General features: G+C 38.5%; 2 protein-coding genes across 5 annotated transcripts in view; one reads left to right on the top strand and one right to left on the bottom strand.

The window, feature by feature from the left end:
* The window catches only part of NSG1 (neuronal vesicle trafficking associated 1), a 30,173-nt gene extending 25,080 nt beyond the window's left edge, over positions 1 to 5,093 (top strand). For both annotated transcript variants that reach the window (XM_048848872.2, XM_048848871.2), the window contains exon 5: positions 3,139 to 5,093. In XM_048848872.2, coding sequence (XP_048704829.1) covers positions 3,139 to 3,339 — 201 coding nt within the window. In that variant the 3' untranslated portion in view covers positions 3,340 to 5,093. The remainder of the gene's footprint in view (positions 1 to 3,138) is intronic.
* STX18 (syntaxin 18) overlaps positions 1 to 26,547 on the bottom strand; it is a 122,085-nt gene that overhangs the window by 4,965 nt on the left and 90,573 nt on the right. For 2 of the 3 annotated variants that reach the window (XM_048848873.2, XM_048848877.2), the window contains 5 exons: positions 20,103 to 20,191; positions 9,462 to 9,520; positions 8,567 to 8,636; positions 7,860 to 7,940; positions 4,997 to 6,356 (listed from right to left, as the gene is read on the bottom strand). In XM_048848873.2, the coding sequence (XP_048704830.2) occupies positions 6,261 to 6,356; positions 7,860 to 7,940; positions 8,567 to 8,636; positions 9,462 to 9,520; positions 20,103 to 20,191 (395 nt within the window). In that variant the 3' untranslated portion in view covers positions 4,997 to 6,260. Of the gene's footprint in view, positions 1 to 4,996; positions 6,357 to 7,859; positions 7,941 to 8,566; positions 8,637 to 9,461; positions 9,521 to 20,102; positions 20,192 to 26,547 lie in introns of those variants that run through there. The other variant, XM_048848874.2, reaches the window with a different exon arrangement.

Here is a 26,547-nt window from a genome sequence, read left to right on the forward strand (position 1 = left end):
AACTCAAGAGCCATCCTGATGCAGTCAAATTCAGGTCAAGCTGGAAACCACAGTTGCCACAGGCATGAAGGGCTCTGCCTGTGACTAGCTACTGTAGCAGGCTGTGAAAAAGACTGGTGCCCCAGACTTGAGGTGTACACCTCATCTCTGTCACCCCTCTGTGTTAGTTTCTTTTCTAATGTGGGCATTAGGAAAACTGATAAAAAGGATTCAGGATGATGTCCTGAACTAAGACACAGGCTGCAGGACAGGTAGAGGTCTGGAACCAGCCTCACAAAACATTTACAACAGGGAGCTCATTTGGTGGCTCTGACCAGTGCCTTACTGGTGGGGAATGTTCAAGAACTCTGGGCTGGGCCATACAATAGGTACATCTAGGAGTTCCTCAAAGGGCCAAAAGCCTTTCATTGCGAGTAAGAATCCAGTCAAAATGGGATCTCTAGTATGTGTGTCTTAAGCTGTTCTGCCATGTGCTGTATACATCTGTGACTGTAAAAAAAGAAAAAAAAAAACCTTAATAGGGGATACTGTGCCATTTGGGAAGCTATTCTTTGGGTGTGATGAAATAAAGTGCATTTATGATCAATTAAAGATCCTGTGGTACCTTTTGTACTGCAAGTAGATTTGGCTTGGTTCCAATGCTGGTAATTCTTCTGTTTGCCCCCTGCAATTTTAATTAGGTAACTAGATTGTGCCCCCCTAATCACTAATAACAGCTTAAAGTATACAGCCCCTTTCATCTGTAAGGCACGCCAAGCACTCTGCAAACATTACACGTTCACTGTGATGTATCAGTTTTAAATGTAAGAGCAGGAAAGTCAGGGAATGGTACCATTAAGGTTCTGTTAGAATCACATACAGAATGTGCTATATCCATGTAGTAATTTCGATATGCAACGCAGATGAGTTGGACACCTGACATGGAGTATTTTAACTCAGTTTGTCAAAGTTATAAGCAACTGAAGATAGGGGCCTATAATGAGAAGAATCAGGCATTGCTTCCAGTTTGTGCTATAATGAAACACAGTTGCCATAAATGCCAACTACAGAAGCATTTTAATCATTTTTCTGTTTTAGTGCTAATGTAAACTATTCTAGTTTTTCACATTAAGAATTGATATTTTTAGATGACCATGTGGTTGCTGTAGCTGAGCAAAAACAGCTAAATGATTACTATCCCGGAGTTACCCTTGCCATTCTTCACCAAGGCTCCCATCCTCCAACTGTCTCTGGGTGCTTTGACCACTGTGCTCATACAGAGCCCCATTGACTTCACTGGGGCTCTGCGTGAGCCTAGGACTCTGCTGATATGGGGTGAAATTCTGGCCGCATGGGAGTCTGTGGCAATGCTTCTATTGATTTCAGTGGGGCTAGGACTTTATTCATGGAGCCAGTTGTAGGATCCAGGCTAGTGATAAGACAAGACAAAGCGGAAAATCCAGGTAGATTGAGTCTATCCAACAAGATTCACTGTCCCTTGTCCTATGTTATCGTTAATCTGACATGCATCCAGCTTTTGTAAACACTGAATGGATGAATGGGTTAAAACTGCAAAGTCATCAACTCCAATGTGCTCTTACAAATTAAGAATTTCAAAAGGGTGTTTACTGAAATGCTCTTTGGCAGCAATGCTTCCTGCACTGGTCAGGCCTACCACAATATTTTATTCTTCAGACCCTTTCTGATAGATATAACACATACAACCTCACAGTTTTGGTTTGCCTTTACTTTTTTCCTTAAGTTTTGTGTGTGTGGCCTACAGAATGGGGCTAGTGTTTATCTAATGCATGCTCTACCCCAACATTTTAGGACACAAATTATTCTAAATTAATACTTTTCATTGTATCTCCCAGAATATCTTGTTTTATTTTTGTCTGTCTCTTTAAACATTAAGCTGTTTGGGGAATCCAAGTTATTGGTACTCAATTAAAAGCCACTTTCTTTTCTACTAAGGTGAGGATTCGACAAACAGAAAAGTAAACACTGTTAAAGTGGTATCTAGTCATTAAGGTTGTAATTTTAACATGCCCTCTATTGTGCCTGAGAAGTGCTGCCACTCAACTTTATTGCTGTTGTGGAGTTCTGTGAGAATGCTATTAAAATGTATTGTGTATTTGAACATGATTTATATAAATATTCCATTTCTGTAAGGAGACTTCGCATACTATTTCTTTTAAATGTGCTTCTAGCTGAGGTAGACGTAATTAGACTTCTTCATTCTTCAAACTGATCTGAGTAGTGCAAGTACCAATACCTTGGGGAAAAAAAATTATTTTTAGTCATATTTTCCTTCATCATCTTCACTTGAACTAGCCTCCTAAGCAGAGTTGAAATTGCCTTAGCTAGTACTGGTGTTGCTTACTACATCATCACTGGAATAATAGCTTATAGCTAGCCAACCGATAATGAAAGCATGCACATGTCCCCATCTGACAAAGTTTTCAAAAATAGGTGGCTACATTTAGACTCTGAAATCCATATTTAGAAGCCTAAGCATGGATTTAAGAGCTTAACTTTAGCCATGTATTTTTGAAAATCTTGGTTTCTTTTTGTGTAAACACATACAGGCATATATTTTTTTGCTGTGGCATTAGGTTTACTACACTGACATAGTGTGTTCATAGTTTGGCAACAGCATATTTGTTAGCCTGGTTTCAGTCTGTTTTGAATAAAAGCTATTAAAGTGCCTACAGCCATATCTAACTATGGAACTGTAGCTTTAACTGCTTGAATTGGCTGACTGTTGTATTGAGAGGCACCAAAAATGTCTGGTTCTAGACATTTAAAGCCTTTTAAAAAACCTTGTTAGGGTAACAAACTAAATTTGACTGCTTGATGTTGTCTGCTATTTTAGAGTGTCTGTATAATAACTACTGAAGTATAGTGGAATACAATTGCATGACTATTGTCCCCTGGGGACTCATGAAAATAAGATGTGATCTAGGAGGTTTATCACAGTAAGGAATGTATTCCAAAATAAATTTGGATCATTGAGACCACTGTATACTAGTATCATCACAACGATTCAACAATATTGTGTTGCTTCTAGACTCACACACAAGAAAATCATGTAGACTATAAAGAGAAGTTGCTTGTCTTTGGAACAGTCTCTAATGTAAATGGTGGGTTTTCTTCCAGAATAATCAATGCATTCCAGCTGGATTAGAGAACTACTACTCTGAACAAGACTCCAGTGCTCGAGGGAAATTTTACACTGTCATAAACCACTACAATCTGGCCAAACAAACCATCACACGCTCAGTGTCTCCGTGGATGACAGTACTGTCAGAAGAGAAATTGTCTGAACAGGAGACTGAAGCTGCTGAGAAATCAGCTTAGTGTGATAAGCTAATTATTATGTCATTTGAAGGTAACTAAGGGACTTTAAGGAACTTTTCATTAAATATAATTATGGATAATTTAGAGGTTACTCATGTTTATGGTGCAATTGCTTCTGTTTGCTGATACTGCTTTGCAAAAAATAAAATTTGCTACAAAACATTCATGGGCATAAAATAAGGTGCATATCAGCGTCGCTTTAGAGCTCTGACACCATTTTCAATGTTAAAAAATTAACTTTAGATATTTTCTTGCAATTTACTGGATGCTGACAATTTTTCACTGGATTTTTCAGTGGTTTGGACTTCACATAATGTGCTTTATTGTCTGAACTGATTTTGTTTTTATTATGTAGCCATTTTTGCAAACTGAACCACCGTAGCCATAACTAGAGTGATCTCTTGTTTAGCAAAGAGCTGTATTTAAAACTTTTGTTTTCAGCTCAAGTAAGGCTGATATCAAGGACATGCTGTAATGATTAGAATGGAGAAACTGTCAGGTAGCATATTTTTCTTCACTGTTGATTTGTAAGTGATAATGAAGTTCTCTGCAACAAGGCATGCTCAATGTTTTATTATTACTGTCAACAAAATTTCACCACATTGCCACTATGGCTTTAGTATGTTAGGGTGTGCACTGAAACACAAACTAGATAGGACACAGTGGGGAGAGAGACACATTTTTAGCTGTGGATTTGTTCAGGTGGTGTAAAAGCAACTTAAGAACTGGAGGGTGTTTTGATGAGAAAGGACATCCTTTGATCACACTGAAGAAAGAGGCAGAAAGCCTTTCACTCTAGATATAGTCTGTAATTTGTCTGATATGACAGAGGGAGCAACATTTAAAAAAAAAATCCCTTTTATACAACATTAACACTTTTTTCCCCTTTTTATATATTCTGAATAGCTTTGAGTTAACTATGCTGTTTGCAATTTGCTAATTTTTAAACTACACGACATCACAAGTGAAACTAGTGTATTAGTTTACGCTACTTGCTGTTTTAAAGTGACATGTCAAAATTGAGTGAAGAAGCATAACTGTTTATGTATGATTTTGGAGGAAAAAAGATGTAGACAAGCCTAGTATTGTGGGTGCACGTTCAAGTTTGATGTTTCATTGTATTGACAAATTTCTTATTTTGTATGAAACCATGGTTTTTTCATTTAATCCTAAATATGCATTACAAAAATAATTTTATTAATCTGCTGGTTAGACAAAATAAGTGTGTGAAGCTTTTAGGTATGAGATTCACTTTTCCTTTCATGTTACTTGAATGTGATATTTCTAGTGGACATGTCAAAAGTTTCATTGTTATAGGCACTATACAAAAATGAAGGGAAATCATTGGTTATTTGTCTAATTCTGTAGTAGAACAAATTTGGTCAGCTCCACTTTTGGGTTTTCTTTTAATCCATTATTAATGTATTTAGTATCAAGAATTTTACATACCAATAAAGTACAAAATGGCCACTGCTTCTCAATTCTATAGGTTTGATACCAAACATAACAATGAGTGTGCATTATATAGTTATGAACTATAAAAAGCTTTGTTATTATGCTGTGTGGAATGCATAAAAAGCAATAAATTATGTGCCAAAATTTTCTTTGCATTTTTAAAAAAGTTCAAACTCCTGTAAACACATTACAACATACCATGTTTTGTCTGCTAGTAGACATGTACTTTATTGAATGTAAATTAATTCACATGTAACTTTTGACATTTTCACTTCATACAAAATAAAGAATAAGGATGATATTGCCTGTTGCATACAGTATGTTTACATACATTTCCCAAGACACACAGTAAAATGAACTTCGAAATCAAAATTTTTACCAAAAACATGAATTCAAATTTTATAAGATTTGCTTCTCATTATTATCCTCTAGCGATGTAATTTAAAACTATATTTTTCCCTTAACCTTAGACCACTAAACAACTTCATTGTAGAGCCAGCTGCTGAACAATAAGGCTAGTTACTATCCTCAAAAGAAAACATTCAAAAATTTCAAGCAGCTGGAAACAACTCATTTGGTGACTGATACTGTACCCTTTGAAGTCAAAGAGTTTTCTCACTGACTTCAGCAGGAGGTGGTTCATAAGCTCCTGGCTCCAACAGGAGGTGGTTCATAAGCTCCTGGCTCCAACAGGAGGTGGTTCATAAGCTCCTGGCTCCAACAGTTTCTGAAGTGTGGGTTTTTGTTTTGAACAGGTAGTTAATTTTAATACTTCAAAAAGTTTGGCTTCTATATTATCTATTCTTCGGCTTTGCTCCAACATCTCAATACATCAGTTGCATCACAAGGGGTTTACTATAATTTAACAAACATGACACTTTCCAAACTTCTTGGAACCTAGTGTAAGTAAAGCTTTATAACAGTGTTTAAAAGACAGTTATTTCCCAACAAATACAAGTGACCCCTGCGCAAACTAACTCTACAGGAGTAGGAGTGGCTGTCATACATGAACAAGGTCTCTACACTTTGTAGTGAGTGATGTGACTAAAAAAGAAACCTGAGAAAACAGATAGAAAAGCTCAACCCTGTCTGCATTGCAACAATTTTCTTCTTTGTACATCCTGTCTACATTGTGAACTTTCCACTAATTGGTTTGGTGGGCTAAAATTTCCTAAACGTATAACTTACATTTTATTGAAAATTTCTTGCAACGTACTAAACTGGAGTCTGCTTTTCACTTGCTAGCTGCCTCAAAGTTTTTAGCTTTGAAAGACTACCTGTTTTATGAAGTTGCTGAATGGACTCAAATGGTGTTGATCTGTTCACTGCAAGAGTGGTACATACACACTTTTTTGCAGGAAAATATTTTCCAGTCACAACAGTATGTCATTTGCAGATAGTGTATCTTGCTTTGAGAGGAGGAATGTCTAAATCTTATTCAAACATAGCACATAATAAAACAAAGCCTAACTGTCATACCAGTCCAGGAAAAGCAAGGAGAATGAACACATTACAAGGAAGAAAAGGATCCATACTCGAAATCCAGCATTTTTTTTGATTGCCTGTAGGAAGATATGAGCTCAATGACTATTTTTCCCTAAAAATACTGATTTCCATAATATGACTCAACCAACAGTCTATCTGGGCCCAGTCTGGCACCTCTTTAAGCCAGTGGAAAAACTCACCATTGACTTCACTTAGAGAAGAGTTAGGCCCATATTTCTCTAGATTCTCACCCCATGACTCAGGCCTCAAAATTCCAAAAGCAGAGTCAGCAGAAGGGAAAAAAGGAATCCCCCATCCCACCAATAGAGTTGGGTTAGTTAATGATTAGAACTGTTCATTCTTGTGCATGGCATATGTTCTAAGAAAGCGATACAAGAATTGATTAAAAATGCATACATTATCTATTTAAATGCCAAAAGTTAACTTTAAGAACAAGAGAAATGGCTTCTCTAAACAGTTTATTAAAGCTCTTTAGTGATTTAAATAATAGCTGTTACTGAGGGCTGATTTAACATAGCTCAAGGCAATATTTAAATATTGTAAATGACCAAGTCCAAGTTTAAAATACCAAACACTGATTCCAAGATTTGTTTTTCAACTGAAATGGGAAGGATGGGGGGTTATTTTAGACTTCATATCAATAGACTATCATTAATAGTATCAGTCTCAATTAAATACAGAAGTTTTCATTTGTGGATCTCAGAGTTTTAAGGGGAGGGAAACTGAAGCACAGAGGTTAAGTGACTTCCCCAAGTTAACGTGCATCAGAAGATCTGTGTTTTAGTCCCAGCTCTGCCACTGACACACTATGTGACCTTAGGAAAGTTAGTTACACTCTCTGTGCCTCAGTTCTACCAGCTGTAGAATGAAGATAATGATGCTTTGAGAGCCATGAATGAGATGCACTGTACTTAAGTGCTGAATATTATTAATAATCTATTTAGTCTATTGGCAATGAGTCTAAAAAAATTCATCCCTGCCATCATATGCTCTGCCTGCTAAGCCATGTTACCTTTTGGATAGTTGAATATGAGAAATAACAATCCTAAATCAAGTCTCTGAAAATAAAGTCCCAAACAGATTTTCAAAAATAAGTGCCTAATGATAGGGTCCTAAATTCATGTTTAGGCATTTAGATAAGACAACCTGTAAACAAGACCTTATGCAGTATGGGGAAGGGCCTCTTCGAATCAAGATAGCATATCAAGACTGCATTCCCATCAATTTCAGTGGTGTCTTCTTCCACCAAACTCCTTTGCATAGATGACTACATGCAGCCCAGGGTTATCCTCATCTTTAACAAGGAGGTAAAGACCAGCAAAGTTTACAGGTCCCAGTGGTTGTTCAGATCAACATTAGTGAAACATGAAGTTTCACAGGCTACACTTCAGTGTAAGGGATCCGGGTAGCTTCCACCCACACTGCTATTGCTAATCAGATATGCCCATAAGGCAGCCTGCAAGTTGTAAATATTGCCATAGTATAGGGTATTGCTTAGGCAAAAATGCTTTGATAGCTAGGAACAATAAATGCATCAAAACACTACTTAGTAACATTACCTCTCTTATGTCTTCATTGCCTTCTTTGATATTCTCTGTTGCACCCACGACTAACTGATGAATATTGTCAATTTCAGTGTCCTGTTGAGCAAGAGTTCCATAAAGACAATGACAAATTCTGTAGAAAAATGTTAACTGTAAAGATCTGGGTCAGAATAGATCACAACTATGAAGTAAAGAAGTATGTGTCTTAATATTTTATGTGCATCTTTACCAATCTTCAAGGAACTGAGGGTTAATTAAATCTTAAATTTTCTGTCTATGTCACTAGGACCCTGAAATCAATAGAAAAACTTCCATTGACTTCAGTAGCCTTGTATCAGACCTACGTGTAGCCTATAGTTTTTCACCAGTTGTCTTAGGAAAGATGTTTAGTTTCCAAAATGCCATTAACTGAGCATAAGTAACAAGCAACATTAACAATACATTGTTCTGGAGCAAAGAGACCTTACTAGGAAGATGTATCTACTAAGAATATTATGCAGGAAAAGCCATTCGGTATTTGGCTTTGAAACACAACTTTTAAGTTCCATTTTTCCTCAGTGTCTGGGTTTTCTTTTATTCACATCTCTGATAACGTAATGTAAATAAGACACAGAGCAGTTTCACAACAGAGAAATGTCTGCAGGAAAAGCTCATTTCTCTTAAGCATACAGTTCAGTTGTTTCTCTTGACATTTTGACATTACAGCAGCAAACATTTTTTACCTGTTGCAAGACTTTTTCTGTGAATATCTCTTGAAGTCTGGAGATTTCAACCACTTTCCCTTCAATTTGTCTTGACAAAACAAAACAAAACACCCCCCCAGATATGTCATTGTGTTAGTGCAAAGATTTTCCACTGTAGATTACTCTAGACTCACATCCTCAAACCCAGCAAATCATACTATTAATATGGTAGTCATTTTGTCAGCAATTTTAGTTAGCAGTAATGTACAAATATTCCATGATTTATGGTGAGAGGGAGTGGAGCCTGCACAGGTGCTGGAGTATACTGGAAGTTCTGTAGCAGCTTCACTTATCTTAACAATGAGGGTTATCCAAATGAGATGGAAATTAATAATACAAATACAGTAGCCCTTAGATTAATTAATTATTTTGACATATCTATTTTATGATGATCCCATGTTTAAAATTTTTGATTGCTGAAGACTTGTATTGACAACACATGTATGGTAGAAGTTGTCAGAGAAAAGATGGAGAGGTTTGGTAGGTGGGCAGTTGGGTCTTTTGCACCTGGAGAAGCATGGGAGATAATTGGGCATTATAGGATAAACACAATCTGGATTTATCTATCTATTAAAAAGATCAGCAATGAAACAATTAATATTTAAATGGCTATATTTGAGTTTTATAACCCATCAAATGGAAACCAAACATCAGATTTTTTTCAGGCTGCCTGCAGACTCGGGAAACAACATGGCATGAGTTTACATTCAGTTCACATTTTCAAGGTTTATACCCAACTTTATGGATTTAGCTTTTTAAATGAAAGTTCATATTCTGGAGCAAGATATTAGCAAGGGGTGGATTCTGTAGCCCTGGAACACAGGGGACGCTGGTTATAAAACATGCAAACGCAGCAAATAAGAGAAAGTTGTACCTCACTTCATCAAATAGGCTATTCATCTCACCAACAAGTCGCTGGTTTTCCTGTTCAAACTAAAGGAGGAAAACAAAACAACAACAAAAACCACATGAAGTCACAGATTGTTGTAAAAGACATTCTAAACAAGAAAGCAAGATCTCAATATTAATTATAAACATTGACTGTTAGTGAATTAATTAAGAGCTGCAGAGATCTTTCTGTATTACTCACCCCAGTTTGAGAAGTAGAAAAAACCAGCATGAACATGTTTGCTTTAACCAGCCACCTGAAAAGCCACTATTTTCCTCTTTTCCCCCAAAGATGAGCCAAAATGGTTCTACAGATTTGCTCAATACACAAGTACACAAAAGACACAATAAAAGCAACAATCCTCCTGATTTAACATATGTTTTGACTTGAGAAGCAGCCATAGTATATGATATTATTCTAACCTAGTGTAGTATGAAATTAAGAGCATGAGTTTGACAAAATATGAAACCTTCTGACATCTAGTACTGATACTTTAGAAAATAAAGCAAAGGCCAGTACAATTGCAGTCTCTCTAACTTGTCACTTTCCATTTTAAATTGGGGTTACTTAATGAAATAGCTTTTAAATGTACTATTATCATTACATTTTCCAAGCAAACAACCATAAACAAATTTTATTAGGGAAATAAGCTCTTCTTTCAGAGATGGACTACATTAATTGCCAATTCATTTGCAGTTCACCATAGTAGTTTTTGCATCATGCTCATCCAAAAAGACTAACAGAGATCTGAAAATGATTTAACAAGTCTGCACAGTCAAACTGTAACATATAAATAACAGGCTAACTGCAATCCTCACCTTAAAGAAACTGTTCCAAGAAGAACCAGTTTCTATGCCCTAATCACCAGATGAAACTCTACGTAGATGGGGGATGGGATTTTCCAAAGTGCCTAAGTGATTTAGGAGAACAAATCCCATTGAAAGTCACAAATTCCATTTGAAAACCACACCCAGGGGAATTCAGAATTATGTTGATTACTTCTCAAAGAGCAGGTATGCTTCTGAAATCGCCCACTATAAAGTTTCAGAGTCCCTGAACAGCTATAGGTGGAAAATGCTGGGTTGATTTATTTTGTGTGAAAATTTTACTGGATATGAAACCTTAATACTTATAAGACACATCCTAGGTAGGATGCGCCTGTGATATATTGTATTTCTAAATATAGAGCCCCATACGTAGCAGTATGAATAGTGGAAAATGTGGTCCTTGCAGTCCAAATAATTTGACACGAGAGCGGAGTGAAATAATCCAGCACCTTAACTGTGCAAAGAGAATGAGTATTATTCCATTTCCTTCAAGAACACTTGGTGTTTACACTGAACTCATCTATTAAAACACTTCCTTTGTGTTTTGCATAAGCCAATCGAGTTTCAATTTCATTAGCAATAAAAATCCAATGCTTCTGCATTATAGGGTTGCCAGGTGTCCGGTTTTTGACTGGAATACCCAGTCAGCAGTGCTGACCGGATCATTATAAGTCCGGTTGGTGGTGCTGCCGGCAGGGCTGGCAGGCTCCCTGCCTGGCACCACACGGCTCTCAGAAGCAGCCAGCATGTCCCTCCGGCTCCTAGGCGGAGGGACGGTCACAGAGACTCCACGTGCTGTCCCCACCGGGAGCAATGGCTCCGCAGCTCTGTCCAATAGGAGTTGGTAGCAATCTGAGCAAATGCCAAGTATTTCTAAGAAACAGAAGTTCTGTAGGGATTAAGCAAAAATTACTCAGAACACTATATGTCAATGCAAAAAGTAGAGGAATTTAGTAACTGCCTGAGAACCACTATCTTTAACAAGACAGACAGGTAGTTACATTCATGTGAAATTAGTCTCATGTAGGTAGCTAGACATTTCGCTTTCTACACAGACATTACTGAAAATGCCCTCACTAAGCTGTATTTTTTTAAATGATGGACAATGTAAACATTTCAATACTTCAGAGTAATTTAAACATTTAATTCATCATTAATTTTTTCAAGATACTGCATGTAAATCAATGTGCACAATATGGCACAGAGCTAATCAGACTCAGCTTTTGTGCAGCTCCAATCTGCATAAGTAGGCAACTTTAATGCCATTATGCTGCCATCTTTCAAAATTAATCACAATGTTCGTTTCTCACCCTAGTCACTTTCCCCCCAGTCCTCTTAGCATAAAAAAGGATTATGCTCACAGCACAAATTTTTCAAAAGATCTACTTTTATCTCAAACTAATTGACATTAATTTGAAAATCCTCAGAAAATTCAATCTTTATTTACAGATTACATGCTGTAAATTTCAGGAAGATACACTGGAATCTTTGTACTAACCCAGAAGTTGAATCTTACTTTCAGAGATTCAAGAGGCTAAATCAACACTGTCTCCATAATGTCTACTAGTTGATCCATATTCCTAGGATATGCCGTTGAATACTGTGTATAACAGTCCAGTATTTTTCTTTCCTGCTGATAACACTATTCCAACTTTCCAACACAGCAACAGTACAAATTCTTTTCTTTTTGCTTTTGGGTACAGTCAGGCACTTCTTCCCTTCCAAATGATCTTAGTTCATAGAGTGACCATTAGACCATTCCAGGAATAGAACATACCAAGCAGATCTATGAGGAGGAAGTTTGCCCTTCAAGAAAGGAAGCCTGAATTTTAGAATATTTCTTTTTAGGATATACTGTTCTGGGATTTATTTACTCATTACGGAGAGATGCTGTCACAATGTGACTGGTCCCTTTAAGGAGAATTGGGATCAGCCCCGTATATGCCATAATTAATTAGCTGCTTCCCAGCCTGAGAGGGCAGGATTAAGGAGTGTCAGCTGATGCTTTAATGTACACCTGGGTCACAGAAGAAGGGCTGAGAGAGATCAGTCTAGAGTGGAATCACAGACAGCAGGCAGGCTCCTGTGAAAGGCCGTGAGTGATGGTCCGCAGGAGGCTGGGTACTCCAAAGCTATTAGCCTTGTGGCCTGGTGCTCTATACCAGAATAGGGAAGGACGCAAGGAACAGAGCCCAGCAGGGAACGTGGACAGTATTCCAGGGGAAATGGCCTGGGGGCTGAGCGCTCGATCCCAGAGCCAGACAGACTCTCAAAGGTAGCCCAAAAAGGGGCTGGGAATGGAGCCTGTGGCTGAAGAGAAGCTCTTGAAAGGCAGAAGAACCTTGTGTTTGTTGGGAATTTTAGCTGACTTGTGCTATCCTGGAAGAAGTGTTTGTTTGTGACTTGGTCACATCTCTAGAACAACCTAGTGTCTGGAAAGCTGAGGCACTACACCTTCGGGAGGAAAACCGAGGCAGGGGGTGCCTTCAGTGCCCAGGTTTGGCCAGCAAGGGGCGTTACAGAGCAGTCACCACCCCACAACAGATGGTCTTACATTTTGAAATACTGTTTTAGTAACTGTGTGTTATTTACTTCATTCTGATATTTAAAATGAGCATTAACCCATTAAAAGGAGCTAGTGTCCAATTAATATTGCTTCAACATTCACAACAGAAGAGTGGGTGCTGACTATGATAATTTTTAGCAAATCCATTCATCTGTTTCTTCCCCAAATGTCCTATCCTGTCTACAGATATATCTTTAGGGATGGCTTCGTAACAGCTACATTCCATGTATCAGGAATATTCAACTGTATCAAATATTCACAGCCTGGCCTACCCATCCTCAACTACAGAGTGATTCTAGGGGAGTGATATCTAGTGATACAAGTTCCCTTTCCCCACAAGCATTGAAGCACTCTAGAAAGTCTCTTCCAGAGGTTCAGTCCTATCAGCAGTAATCCATCCATAGTTCAGCCTATTCCCCTGCCCACAGATTCATGATTAGATCATGGCAGAATTCTAACATCCCAACCTAAATGATTAAATTACCTCCCATCACAAGGACCCTGTCTTTGGAGACTCTTCCTCCAAGGGAGCATGCATTAACAAAATCTAATGACTGGTATAGACATAGTTACAATTATAGTAATGAATGGCTAGAAGAGTTAAACCCGTGGGACCTGATTCACCATTGCACTATGTCAGGTTTACACAGGTGTAAGTATTAAATGGAGTCACACCAGTGTAAACCTGAAGTAAAGTGGTGTACCGAGTACAGAAGGTCCAGCACCAAATAGTCAAGATAGTCATTGACTGGAGAAGGCAGCCAATTTATAGCTGTTGGTAAAATTTCTGGTGCTGAATTTTTCACGCAGGACTATTCAAACTTGTTCATGCTGCTGCGGGAATAAGTTGGAACAGTCCTGTATTAAAAATTCAGCACCAAAAATGTTACCGTTTTTTAGCACCCTAGTAAGAATTATATAACCAGTTTAAAAGTCAGATTTTCAATACACAGTAAATGCTTGTGATCTGTTACAAATAGTATAAATCCACTTTGAGAATGTATTTTAAAAGAAATCCCAAACCCGCTACTCATATTTAAAAAAAATATCCCTAGATAAACTTTGTAATTTGAAACGATGGCTGATGAATTATTTGGTCTGCACTGTAATAAACTATGATAGAATAGTCAATTGAACAAAAGGTTAGAACACACCACATAATACATCAATATGTCACAAAAGAATTTACATGATAGGAACATAAAACTGAAACGACAACAATCTAAATATAGCTCAACTATCTATGGCTTAATAAAGAAAGCGCTTTTTATGACAGTAAACTATGCTGCTACAAAAGGATGGCACAAAGTGACAAATTGCTTAGACTTTGTCCAAGATTTAATGAATAGAAGTAATAATCAGAGTTCTTTTTTGTTATCCCAAGAGACACATCATTAAATGTCTGTATGTGATTTCACCGTAGACAAAAAATAATAAGATGAAAGTAGTTGAGGAAAATTAGACCTTTTCAGAACAGACACAGCAGAAACGGATTTTACTCCACTCAATCTGACCACAAGACATCTGCTTACAATAACTATAAAAGCATTAATATACCTGCACTATGGGATATAAATTAGGATTTATTGTGCAAATCGTACAATAGTCTGCAACCATTTTGGACCATGTAATGATCTCTCCTATGGGTGAAATAATGAATTAAATTGCTGTTGTAGCCATATGAGAGAGGTTTAACTCATTATTTTACCCTTAAGAAAGATCATGAAACACTGATTGTGAATTATGGGTATAATTTGCCACAACACTTTAAAACCAATACTCCAGTTTCTACAGTATTTCTCACCCTTTGGGAGTCAATTTACTTAAAATAAATGTAACTTCCATGCAATTGGACCATTATTCACAGAAAAAGAATTAAAAGAGTAAAAATTAACTATTCCTGTAATAGCATACATAAAAATAGAGGAGAAATGTCTAAACACCCCTTATCAAATCAGCTATTGGATGCTGTGAGGATTCATTGACGTTTGTAAAGCACATTGAGATTCTTGCATTGAAGACACTAGGTTGTTGCAGTGTTGTGATGAAGCATGTTATCTGGTACAATGTCCTAATACAATGCTCAAGGGAAGAGCATATAGCTGCCTGATTTCTGCTCGTACTAATGTAACTCCACTGAATTTAGTTTTCGCACATGAATGGAAAAACTGGGTCCAGCGTTTTGTCAAACATTTTATTTCTGCCAGGGGAGAAAATCTTTCAGAACAGCTTGTAAATTTATCAGCTTTGAGTTCTTGTTAATTAACACAATAATATTAAAATAACCTAAAATTCATCAACATATGCACAAAATCCTTTGGCTAGGTGCCAGCAGGTTTCCAAACCTCAGGCATACCTGGAGAACTATTGCTCAAAAATGCTTTCAGGTGTTGGAGACAGTGCAGTTTCATTTCAGCAAACCACTACACACATCCCTGCATTTTGTAAATACCGTCATCTAGTTATATTTAATAATAAAACTATTCATATTGGGTCTAGAAAATGCTAGAAGCACTTTAAGCATCAATCAATTAGAGGGAAAAGATTATATCAGTAACATTCTTACTGCTCATATGAAAAAAGAGAGAGAGAGAAGGAAAGAGGGCAATACCAGGAAAGAATGATTACTCACCTCTCATAACTATTGTTCTTTGAGATGTGGTGTAGATGTTCATTACACTACATGTGTGGGCATCCCGTGCACCGGTGCTGACGAGTTTTCCTTAGCGGTATCCATAGGGGCCATGCCTCTGCCTGGTGCCCTCATGCTCCAAGCCAAGGGTCTAAAGGGCAGAGCCATGCTGCCCACCCTTCACTTCCTTCATACCCGACCCTCAGATTAAACATCTGGAAGTTTGGGGAAGGAGGGTGAGCTCTATGATGGACATGCAATGCATCTTGAAGAACAACAGTTATAAGAGGTGAGTAACGGTTCTTGCTTCTTTGAGTGGTTACATATGTCCATTAAACTAGGTGACTCCCGTGCAGTTTCCACTGGAGGTGGGGCTAGGAATCTCACTGGAAGAGGGACTGCAGAACTGCTTTCCCTACATTAGTATCTTCCCTTGACTCGGTGGCAATCACAATGTCTCGATCACATTGCTGCTCTACAAGTGTCCACAATAGGGATGTTTCCTACAAATGTTGTGGACGTTGCGTGCTCTGGTTGAAAGCACAGATGGTGTTTCTTGAGCGGTGGAAACCTTAGTGTTGTAGCACATGACAACAGAGCTGATGATCCACTTGGACAATCATTGTTCTGCATAGGAGACTAATAGTTGAGAAGAGATCTGAAAGGGCTTCATTCTATCTAGAGAAAAAGCCAGAACATCCAGAATGTAGAGCTTTGGTTCGTCCTTACAAGCTTGTGGCTTTGGAACGAAAACCAGTAAACATACTGACTGATTGAGATGGAAGACATATACTCCTTTGGAGAGAAACTGTGGCCTAAGCTATATCTCGTCCTTAACAAAACAGTATATGGAGGATCATGGACATGCAGCTCACCTACTCTCCTCATGGAGGTGACGTTCACTAAAAAGACCACAAGCAGGAGGCTAACAGACCAAAAACGGGGACCCATAAGGGCAGATAACACTAATCCCATTTGAGAGGGTGAGAAGCTAAAGTACCTTACTTACAGCTTTGATTAGTGTTGGCCATATTCACCTCTTATAATGCTGGTGTAGCAAAAGAGATCAACTCTGGGTAAGATATCAGTGATTTTTCAGGTAGGACTCCAGCGCTTGAACTGCAGGTATGGTGTAGCCTACACCTCCATCAAAAGAAAATCAGCCAACCAGTTCAGGATTGACTTTTGGCAACATTTTAAGTAAGTTAGGGCAGGAGAGAGGGTAACTCTAACTATAGCAATAGCTCACTTTTGTATGCTTCTTTCACCTCTTGTTTCCTGCTATATTTTCCAGTGCTATTTGCTCCAGTACTAAGGGAAGCTACTTTTCCTTTTATGCTAACAAAAACACATTTGAAGTGAAAATTTGTAGTTAATATTTAAAAGTAAACTAATGCACAATCCCAGGAGCAATTTACTTACCATGTTAATATATTACTCTGCAAGCAGAGATTTAAGAAAAAAATCTCAGTAGCATTCTGCATCTGATGCTCCACTGACCAGGCTATTACATTTGGAGCTAAGGTTAAAACTTCCAACACAAGTTATTCCACTAGCCTAGGCATAGCAGGGGTGTCAGGTCGTTGTCATGTTTGGGGTATCATCCTGCAAAATGTCGGCAGAACAAGGCATGTTAAAAATAAAAGTGACAGGATGGCCTTGTATTTGTTTATTTAGCTCAGAACTTCAATGTTGTTTTTAGGCAGGTTTTTTGGATATGTCAAATTTGAAATGTCACTCGTGACACACAGCAGATGAAGTGTAAAAAGTGAGTCGGTTTAGTAAGATGGACAATGCCAAGTGCAAATATATAAAAAATAAAAATGAAGAGCAGGAGGAGTTTGAAAGATTGCATGGAGTAATAATGCACTTTCTAAAAACATCCAGCAGCTATCCCTTAGGAATAGCTGACAGAATGTCAGACTACAGCTAGTTCAGGACTGTGAATTCTAGAATTCCTTTCGTCATCTCATTGTGAATATTTATTTCTCAATCACTTAAAAAAATCTTGAAATACTATATAGAGATGCCATGAAACTTTATCCTAAACTGCTAGAATAAAGAGTATGGCAACTGGTCCAAAACCTAGTATATAGCACAGAGCCAAAAGAAAAGACAATAACAAGAAGGTTATTAATCAACTATTAGAAAACCATTTTTTATATATAGCAACTCAAATAGCTGGTGTTAACCTCCATTTGACCTGCAGGAGATTTACATGGAGAGCTGCAACATTAGCATGCAGACTGCTGGAAGAAAACAGGCCTCTGTGAAAAGTGGCTTTTTTACGTCAGATTGAGAAAAAAAAAGATGGTAACGTGTGAGGAGGAGGATGTTGTCATCATCCAGGGAAGCCTGTGAAGGGCTTTAAGTAGGATCATGTCTGCTCCCTTCTCTTGAGAGGGGCCACATTCGCTCATTCTCAATATGGTCTGCAATTCAGGGGGCTGTTTTGGTCCCTCACCTTCCTCCTAGACACTCAGCAACTGTGGTCAAGAGTATTTGTTTTTTCAATCTGCAACTAGCTAAGTTAGTCTGACCTTTTTCCTTAGATATAGCCCTTCCCACAGTTATTTATACCTTTGTCATGTCTAGGATGAGTATTATAGTGCTCTACCTAGGACCTAAGTTCCCTCTAAGCTATATGGCCGCCCAGCAGTCTATCCAGTGTCTTGCACTTCAGGTACCCCTCCCCCCACTGCTGCGCTACTCCTTCCCTCTGCCTTGGAGCCCTTGGCCAGCTGCTCCTGAGAGCCTCCTGCTTGCTGTGCAGAGCGGAGGCGGGGGAGGGGGGGAGAGAGAAGGGGGCACTGATGTCAGGGTGTCCCCTTCCCCCTCCCCCACCCCTGTACCCCATCTCCATAGAGCAAAGGAGGGGACATGACAGGGTTCAGGAGTGGGACAGAGCTTGCTGGCAGCTGCTTCTCTGTCTGAACAAACAGGCTTCAGACTGGTGAGTGCCAATCTACTTAAACGGGCAGCATACTTAAAGGGCCAGCATGCGTCTCTCTCTCTCACACACACACACTCAGTGTGTGTCTCTCTCTCTCTCTCTCTCTCACACACACACACACACACACACACACACAGAGTCTTTCACACTCACCTCCCAACACATACTTGTATTATTGTGGTTGTTACTTCTTGATACTTCCTGCAATGCACACATATTCTCTGTAATTTTATTCTTTCAAAGTGCTGTTATTTTAGTTTTTTTATTGGTCTATGCCTTTCATAATTTTTATTTCTCTCTTACGCTTACATTTAATTCTTTGAGTAGTGAGTTCTAAAATGCCTAATCTGTCTTGGCTGGTGTAATTATCCCTATAGGTAACTTTTTAAAAATATATATCTAGTTTTTTGTTTCTACTGGTGGCACATATCCGCACATTACCTCAATATTGATACACATAACAAAATTCAATCCGCACATGGATGGAAAAAATTAGAGGGAACATTGCCTAGGGCTACTCTTGAATACCATCATGGAACTTCAGATACTGCTGCATTCAACAGCCTTCTGCTTAGCAACACTAGTCATGTTGAGGACATTACAACCTATAGCCTGTTTGTTGTTATGCTTCTGGTTTGCTTCAAAGTGCAATACAAGGTGTTTACTTTAAAGCCCCACGAGACCTGGTTTCCGAATACTTTGGGTCCTGTCCACACTAGAGAAAGTTCAGTGACATGGAGACCTCATGTAGATGGGCTACAGCTGCTACGTGCGTTTTAAAGCACTATGTCAATCAGCTCTACCAAGAGCAGGGTTAACTGACACAGAGCATGAAATTATGGTGATAGCCAGTGGCCTATTTACACCAGGACTCCCAATATGGCTGACAAGGATAGCGCTAACCTGGTGTTAGCAATGGCAGGAAAGATTCAGAAAATTTCCCTAGTGTAGGAAGAGCCTCAAAGACTGCCTCTCTCCTTACCTACCCCCTTCTGACAATTGGGATCAGAGCATTTGTTAGTCCCAGGGTTTGAGTTTTCTAGCTTTCCAACACATTGCTCTGAGAACAAGCCTCATAAAGTGGCAAAGAGCTGCACAGACAGCTGTGAAGGAAAGCTTGCAGGCTGCCTATTCACACTAAAAAAACTACTCAATCTCTTTTGTAAGCTCTAAAAATTCACAGATAAAAAGAATAAAATTACATAAGAGTAACTGGCAACAGAACAACTCGAACAGGGACGGCAATAGCAGCAGCAACTATCTTTATCTTCCAAAAGTTTTTTTATGCTTCTCTTAATGTTGCCATGACTTCCTTGGTTTGCTGATTTAAACAGCAAACCCTAGCAGTAATTTAAAAGGACAATTTAAATTTAAATTTCAATGGGCAGTTTTAATTGCTGAAAAATACTCTCTCACTAATACCATGGCTGCACAGCAATCTCTCTTTTTTTGTAGCAATTTTAAATATTAACTGATACTAAGAATTAGGAAACCAAGTTGAAAAGGCACATTTGTTATTAAGTTCCTCTGCACAAAAAGCAAGTCGAGAGCCAAGTGAGAGTGTGTACTGTGTTCCTTAATGCACCATATGCACAGATAGCATTAGCTGGAAAGGTGGGCGGGAGGGAAGATATAAAACAGAATTTACCATCTGAATTTCTTCAGGTGACAGTTCATCTTCACCTTTGCCATCCCCCCACAGCCCAAAGTTGGAGTTGGCATCTGTCAGATTCTGATCTGTAAAGATAACCAAAAATCCCAAACACATCAGCATACTGAAATGTGAAGCTACAACCACCGCTTACTCATTTAGTATCAACTATCAAATGATTAGATTTCATTTCTAGTTAATTGAGATTCATGCTCTACATCTATCAGCAGTTCACACCGCTAAGGTACAAGTGCAGGGCTGGGGCCAAAGATTTATACACCCGCTTAATTTTGTCACTGGGAGGAGCTGCATTGAAGTATGGACGTTGCAGCAAGTAGAACTACTCATAGCGCATAAAGTTAAGCCCGTGCAGAAGCCTTCGCAGCATCGTTTCCTTTCTCAGGAAACGAGACATCTGTAAAAGTCGAAACAAAGTAATTTCTCCCATAATTTGCACTTTAACAGAAATATATGTACACTTTTGAAATTGACACCAACTGTATGAAGCCATTACCTTTCCTGAGATTTCAGAAAACCACCTCCTTGCTACTCACATTATTTTGCAAAATTAAACCCAGAACCTCATTTCAAAATATTAGCATAAACCTCCCAAGACTGATTTCGTTTCCTTATGTTGTTGACTCTGAAGATTATGGCCCCAATCATCAACTGATTCCTCACAAAGGGTCTGCCTACATGCAACAAGTCAGATCAGGCTCCATCCTGCAATCACTTAACACCAATTTTTATTTTTTTACATACTGGAGCAGCCCCATTCATCTCAATAGGGCTACTCTCTCATAAGTGAAGTTGCCTATTGATTTGCAACACTGGGACCTAAAACATCTTAAATATATAAGTTCTGAAAATGGAGTATACAACAGAAATTGAAGTTTAAGATTAACTACTACAAGGTACTTCTGTACAAGGAGAAAAATACCACTTTCTTTTCATTCCTTTTATCTCAAAGGAATCAACTGATTCTGACATTTTGTCTGTTTTGGCAAGAAGCAGCATCAGTACCCAAAGTGTCGGAGTTTTTACCATATCCCTGGGAGGTTCTTTACTACCACACAACTGGGACGTTGTTACAAGCCTCAGCACAGAGATCTGTGCCATCCCACAAGGGACTCTATGCCTTGGTTGCTTAGAGTTACCAGATTCAAGTAACAAAACTAAGATGCAGAAAGGATTTTGTTTCACTTTTTAGTAGGTTTTGGAATTGCTGTTAATCATAATATTTTTCCTTATTTAGATGCTTAGATACTTTTTTATTTGATTTATTGTAATTGTTTATAATCTTGTATCTGAATGTTTTCAATTAAATAAGCAATGTTGATGCATCACTCTAAGAAACCAGGTTTCAGAGTAGCAGCCGTGTTAGTCTGTATCCGCAAAAAGAAAAGGAGGACTTGTGACACCTTAGAGACCAACAAATTTATTTGAGCATAAGCTTTCGTGAGCTACAGCTCACTTCATCGGATCCGATGAAGTGAGCTGTAGCTCACGAAAGCTTATGCTCAAATAAATTTGTTGGTCTCTAAGGTGCCACAAGTCTTCCTTTTCTTTTTTCTAAGAAACCAGCTTCTCTTGGGAAACCTCTGACAGCAGTCTGTTTAAAAACAATTTCATGAGAGATATTTTAAGGGGATATTTTCCTCTTGCTCTTTGTTACCAGAACATCTGCATGAAACCCATCTTTTTTTAAAAAAAAACGCTTCTGTTACTGCTCATTCCTTCTCCAAAAATTATAGGACTGGTTTCTGACATCACAACTGGTTTCTGTAGAAATGTTTGCAATGTTACAAACAAGGGATTGTGAATGAGCAGCAGGATCAGCTTAGCTCTTATGAAAACCAGACTTTTTGTTTCTTACAAGTGCCCTAACTAATAAAAGCAAGTTAAGATAAGAAAACATATAAGATTGTTTACAAATAATTCTGGTTATATTTTCCCTGGGGCATCATCAGCTCTTTACACGTATTTCACAGAGACATAAATCATTTTATTTAGATGTTACACCAAAATTATAATGAATACACGTCACTTCAGGAAAATATCCTGTTCAGTTTTCAGTGAAGTAGTTGTTCAAGATTTCATCTGTCATTCTGAGCTTATTCACTTGATTCAAAGAAAAGAGGATAATTAGTTTACGGAACTGACTATAAAATAATAATAAATATTCCCTTTTTTATCCCCAAGGAACCAATTATTTACAGGCACTGCCAATACTTGGCAAGAAACAGTACGTGTATCCAACAAGTTCATTAATAAGCAAATACTTATTTGGTATAGGTAAGGTAAGCAGCAGGTGAGAGACATTCTCTCATCTTCCCAGATTTCAGAGTAGCAGCCGTGTTAGTCTGTATCCGCAAAAAGAAAAGGAGTACTTGTGGCACCTTGGAGACTAACCAATTTATTTGAGTATAAGCTTTCGTGAGCTACAGCTTGCTCTTGTCACTACAGCACGTTTCCTGCTACTGGGAAAGCAGATTTTGGGCTTTCCTGGGGTATACCTTAATGCTGCTCAATGATTATGATTCATCTAGCAAAACCTAGAGAAAGAAAAATATCTATTTCCTAGGATTGCTGAAATAAAGTACTTCATATCTCTGTTGTTTCTGAAAGATGCATTAACTGTTTTAAATAACTATCAAATTCCTTTTAACCCATTTCCAAACTGGTTTACTTCACACTGAAATGAAAGAAGTGCTAAAATGAAGGATTAATTCAGAAGCTATAATTTATATTTCATGCCATAAACAAACTGTCCTGTTTGTAATAAGCAAATCAAAATTGGGCAATATATAATCTTTCAAGACTTATCAAACACCAAATGGGCATTTCCTACAATGATCCATGTTTTTTATAATTCTGATGTAAAAAAGGTGTTCAGTATCAAAACAAAGTAATCTAATCTGCCAGAGAACAGACTAAACGATGATGAACTCAGGAAAAAGATTCATCCAAGATTCCAAATGTTCTAACAAAGGGCAGAGTACGTGCGGATTTGGGCGAGAGCTATGCTCCCAGCAGGGAACAATCTTTGTAGCACAGATGTTTGTGTAAGAGTGCCCAGAGGCTATGGTGATAGACACTTCAGAAATGCAAACGATCACCATTCCCCAAGCTACTGATACCCCATGGAAAATATTCTATTTAGAAATAACCTTGATTCTATTTTTTCAATTTTCTTTTGTTTGTTTTTTATTACAGAAAACACTTCTACGAAATGAAAGGTCAAAAGATTTAAACTCACAATCCTAGTCTCTAAGGTGCCACAAGTACTCCTTTTCTTTTTGCGAATACAGACTAACACGGCTGTTACTCTGAAATCCCCTATTGATAGCATCACCATCATTTTCACTACTGTGATGCCATAATGAAAATTATGGTTTTATAAACAATAGCAGCAAACTCTTAAGTCAACCTCATACAGTCAACAAAGAATACGGGGTGTAGGGTGAGTGGGGGTAATGTAGGCGTGTACAAAATATTCCAGGTAGAACTATTTTCAGAGAGACCTCACAGTGTTCTCAAAGAGTAATTAGCATCTCTAAGAGCTCTGCATCAGCTTTACTTATATAATAAAACACACTTTTAGCTACTTGCTTCTAAACAATTAAAGGTAGGCTAATAATGAAAATAACTAGCACAATCAAGTCTGAAATGCGGTGAAAGGTGCAATAAGTGACACCTCTTTGCAGTGTAATCTTGTTATCAGATCTGATGGCCCCAGGCAATCAAAGACTAGAGTCTCTTGTGGCATGACACAGATTTCTGAGCTGAATATTATAACCGTGCTCTGGACGATTGAGCTGCACAGAGTTGTCCAAAATTGCAGTGGTGTCCTAGGCGTCTGGAACCACACAGAACCACTGACGCTACTACTACATTGCCGGTTCTCTGCAGGAGCGCCTCACAGCTGTAAGGTGCTGATAATATGAGCTAAGGAAAAACATGACTTTAACCTACATGCTGCATTGCTCAGACTTACTATGGAAATGTAGGTTTCAGAGTAACAGTCTCTACGTAAAAGAATAAATGGACACAAATCAGATGTCAAGAATTATAACATTCATAAACTAGTCGGAGAACACTTCAATCTCTCTGGTCACGCAATCACAGACATGAAGGTCGCTATCTTAAAACAAAAAAACTTCAAATCCAGACTCCAGCGAGAAACTGCTGAATTGGAATTCATTTGCAAATTGGATACTATTAATTTAGGCTTAAATAGAGACTGGGAGTGGCTAAGTCATTATGCAAGGTAGCCTATTTCCTCTTGTTTTTTCCTACCCCCCCCCCCACAGATGTTCTGGTTTAACTTGGATTTAAACTTGGAGAGTGGTCAGTTTGGATGAGCTATTACCAGCAGGAGAGTGAGTTTGTGTGTGTATGGGGGTGGGGGGGATGTGAGAAAACCTGGATTTGTGCTGGAAATGGCCCACCTTAATTATCATGCACATTGTAGGGAGAATGGTCACTTTGGATGAGCTATTACCAGCAGGATAGTGAGTTTGTGTGTGTGGTTTTTGGGAGGGGGGTGAGGGGGTGAGAGAACCTGGATTTGTGCAGGAAATGGCCCAACTTGATTATCATGCACATTGTGTAAAGAGTTGTCACTTTGGATGGGCTATCACCAGCAGGAGAGTGAATCTGTGTGGGGGGGTGGAGGGTGAGAAAACCTGGATTTGTGCTGGAAATGGCCCAACCTGATGATCACTTTAGATAAGCTATTACCAGCAGGACAGTGGGGTGGGAGGAGGTATTGTTTCATATTCTCTGTGTATATATAAAGTCTGCTGCAGTTTCCACGGTATGCATTCGATGAAGTGAGCTGTAGCTCACGAAAGCTCATGCTCAAATAAATTGCTTAGTCTCTAAGGTGCCACAAGTACTCCTTTTCTTTTTTATGGAAATGTAGCATGTACCATAAACAGACACTCACAGTCTGCAGCTTTATGTCTTTTAGCAGGGTCAATTTGAGAAGAAAAAGCTTACTGTAAAGTTTCAGAAATGTAGCTGGTTAAGTAGATAAAACTACAGCATCTGAGGATTAAAATGTTTGTATGTGCTGAGGGACCATTCAAAATTAAAGCCTTCATTCAGAAATGGAGTTTCCACTTCTCCCCAATCATCCTTCCGTATGACATGTAAAATCACTGCTCAGAGGGGCTTGCCTCTTTCACCAAAATTGTTTAAGAAAAGCACTCAATAGCTGATGACCAGAAATACCCTTCTGATTAATAGACTGTCTCCATGTACATATTCCCCTCTATCAGATGCAGTCTGACCCAAACTTCAAGTAACAGTCATCCCACGTTTTGTTTCCCTCTAAACAGAATTTCAGTGCTATATATCATATTCATACAGTACCCAGGCTCTTCTATCAGATCAAACGGCAGAACTAATGCTGGAAAAGCACTTGTTTCCATAACATCATTTAGAAAATAGAGGTCCCTTTGGGGATGAACCCTGAAACTATCCTTGAGGTTGCTGGTACTGCACAGAAAGGCTTCCTGCAAAAAAGTTCTGCCAGTTTACCTGCCCTGATGCAGACTTAGAATATGCTTACACTGCAAAAAAAAAAAGGTGTGCTTTTAACTTGCATTAGCTAACCCACCTTAGCCAACTCAGCTTAAAATAGCAGCAAAGACACAGCAACTCAGCTTTTAATTCAAGTTAGCAACTTAAATTCAACCTCAGGCTCCCTAACCTGAATTAAAAGCCAAGATGCTGTGTCTTCATTGCTATTTTAACCAGAGCAGGCTAATGCAGGTTAGGTAACCTGAGTTAAAAACACTTTTTTGGGAGAGAGGGGTGGTTTGCAGTTTAGACATACTCTGAGAAAGCTATCTTGACAGATAGAGGAGAAAAGTGAGACACATCTCACAGGCTCAGGCAGACACCTTTAGAGAATTTCTAACACTATCCTCAGGCTCCAGCCTAAAGGGAACTGGCTGAATTGAATACTTATCCTAAGTACCATTTTTAACAACCTCGCTATCAGGCAATGCTCATCTACTGATGGACAGGACACAATCCTTTCAGAGCAAAAATCAGGATTGTGGTTCACAGGAACCAGATATTTGCCATCCCATCTGCCTCCTCTCCCTCAATTCACACACACTTTTTCTTAACATTCCAAATCTTTGTTGTAGGTGCTAGATTGAGTGCCTCCCTTGGGCTTTAAAAGAGCAGATGTTCTTTTAATAATATAGGAGGCTAATTTTCAGACAGCCTGCCCTTTTATCAGTTAAGGAAATTCTACAGAATCTTACAGGACCTCAGGGCAGATGCATTTAGAGGAGTACTAAAAAAGTGAGAACCAAGATATTCACAGAGTTGGTTTAATACGGGTTGAGCTGTCATATCCTAAATATTGGGGGAAAAAAATCAGGAAATTATAAACAACCAGGGAACAAAGGCTTTTGGGAAA

This window comes from Caretta caretta, chromosome 4 (assembly GCF_965140235.1).
Source record: "Caretta caretta isolate rCarCar2 chromosome 4, rCarCar1.hap1, whole genome shotgun sequence".
In the NCBI taxonomy this organism is placed as follows: Eukaryota; Metazoa; Chordata; order Testudines; family Cheloniidae; genus Caretta; species Caretta caretta.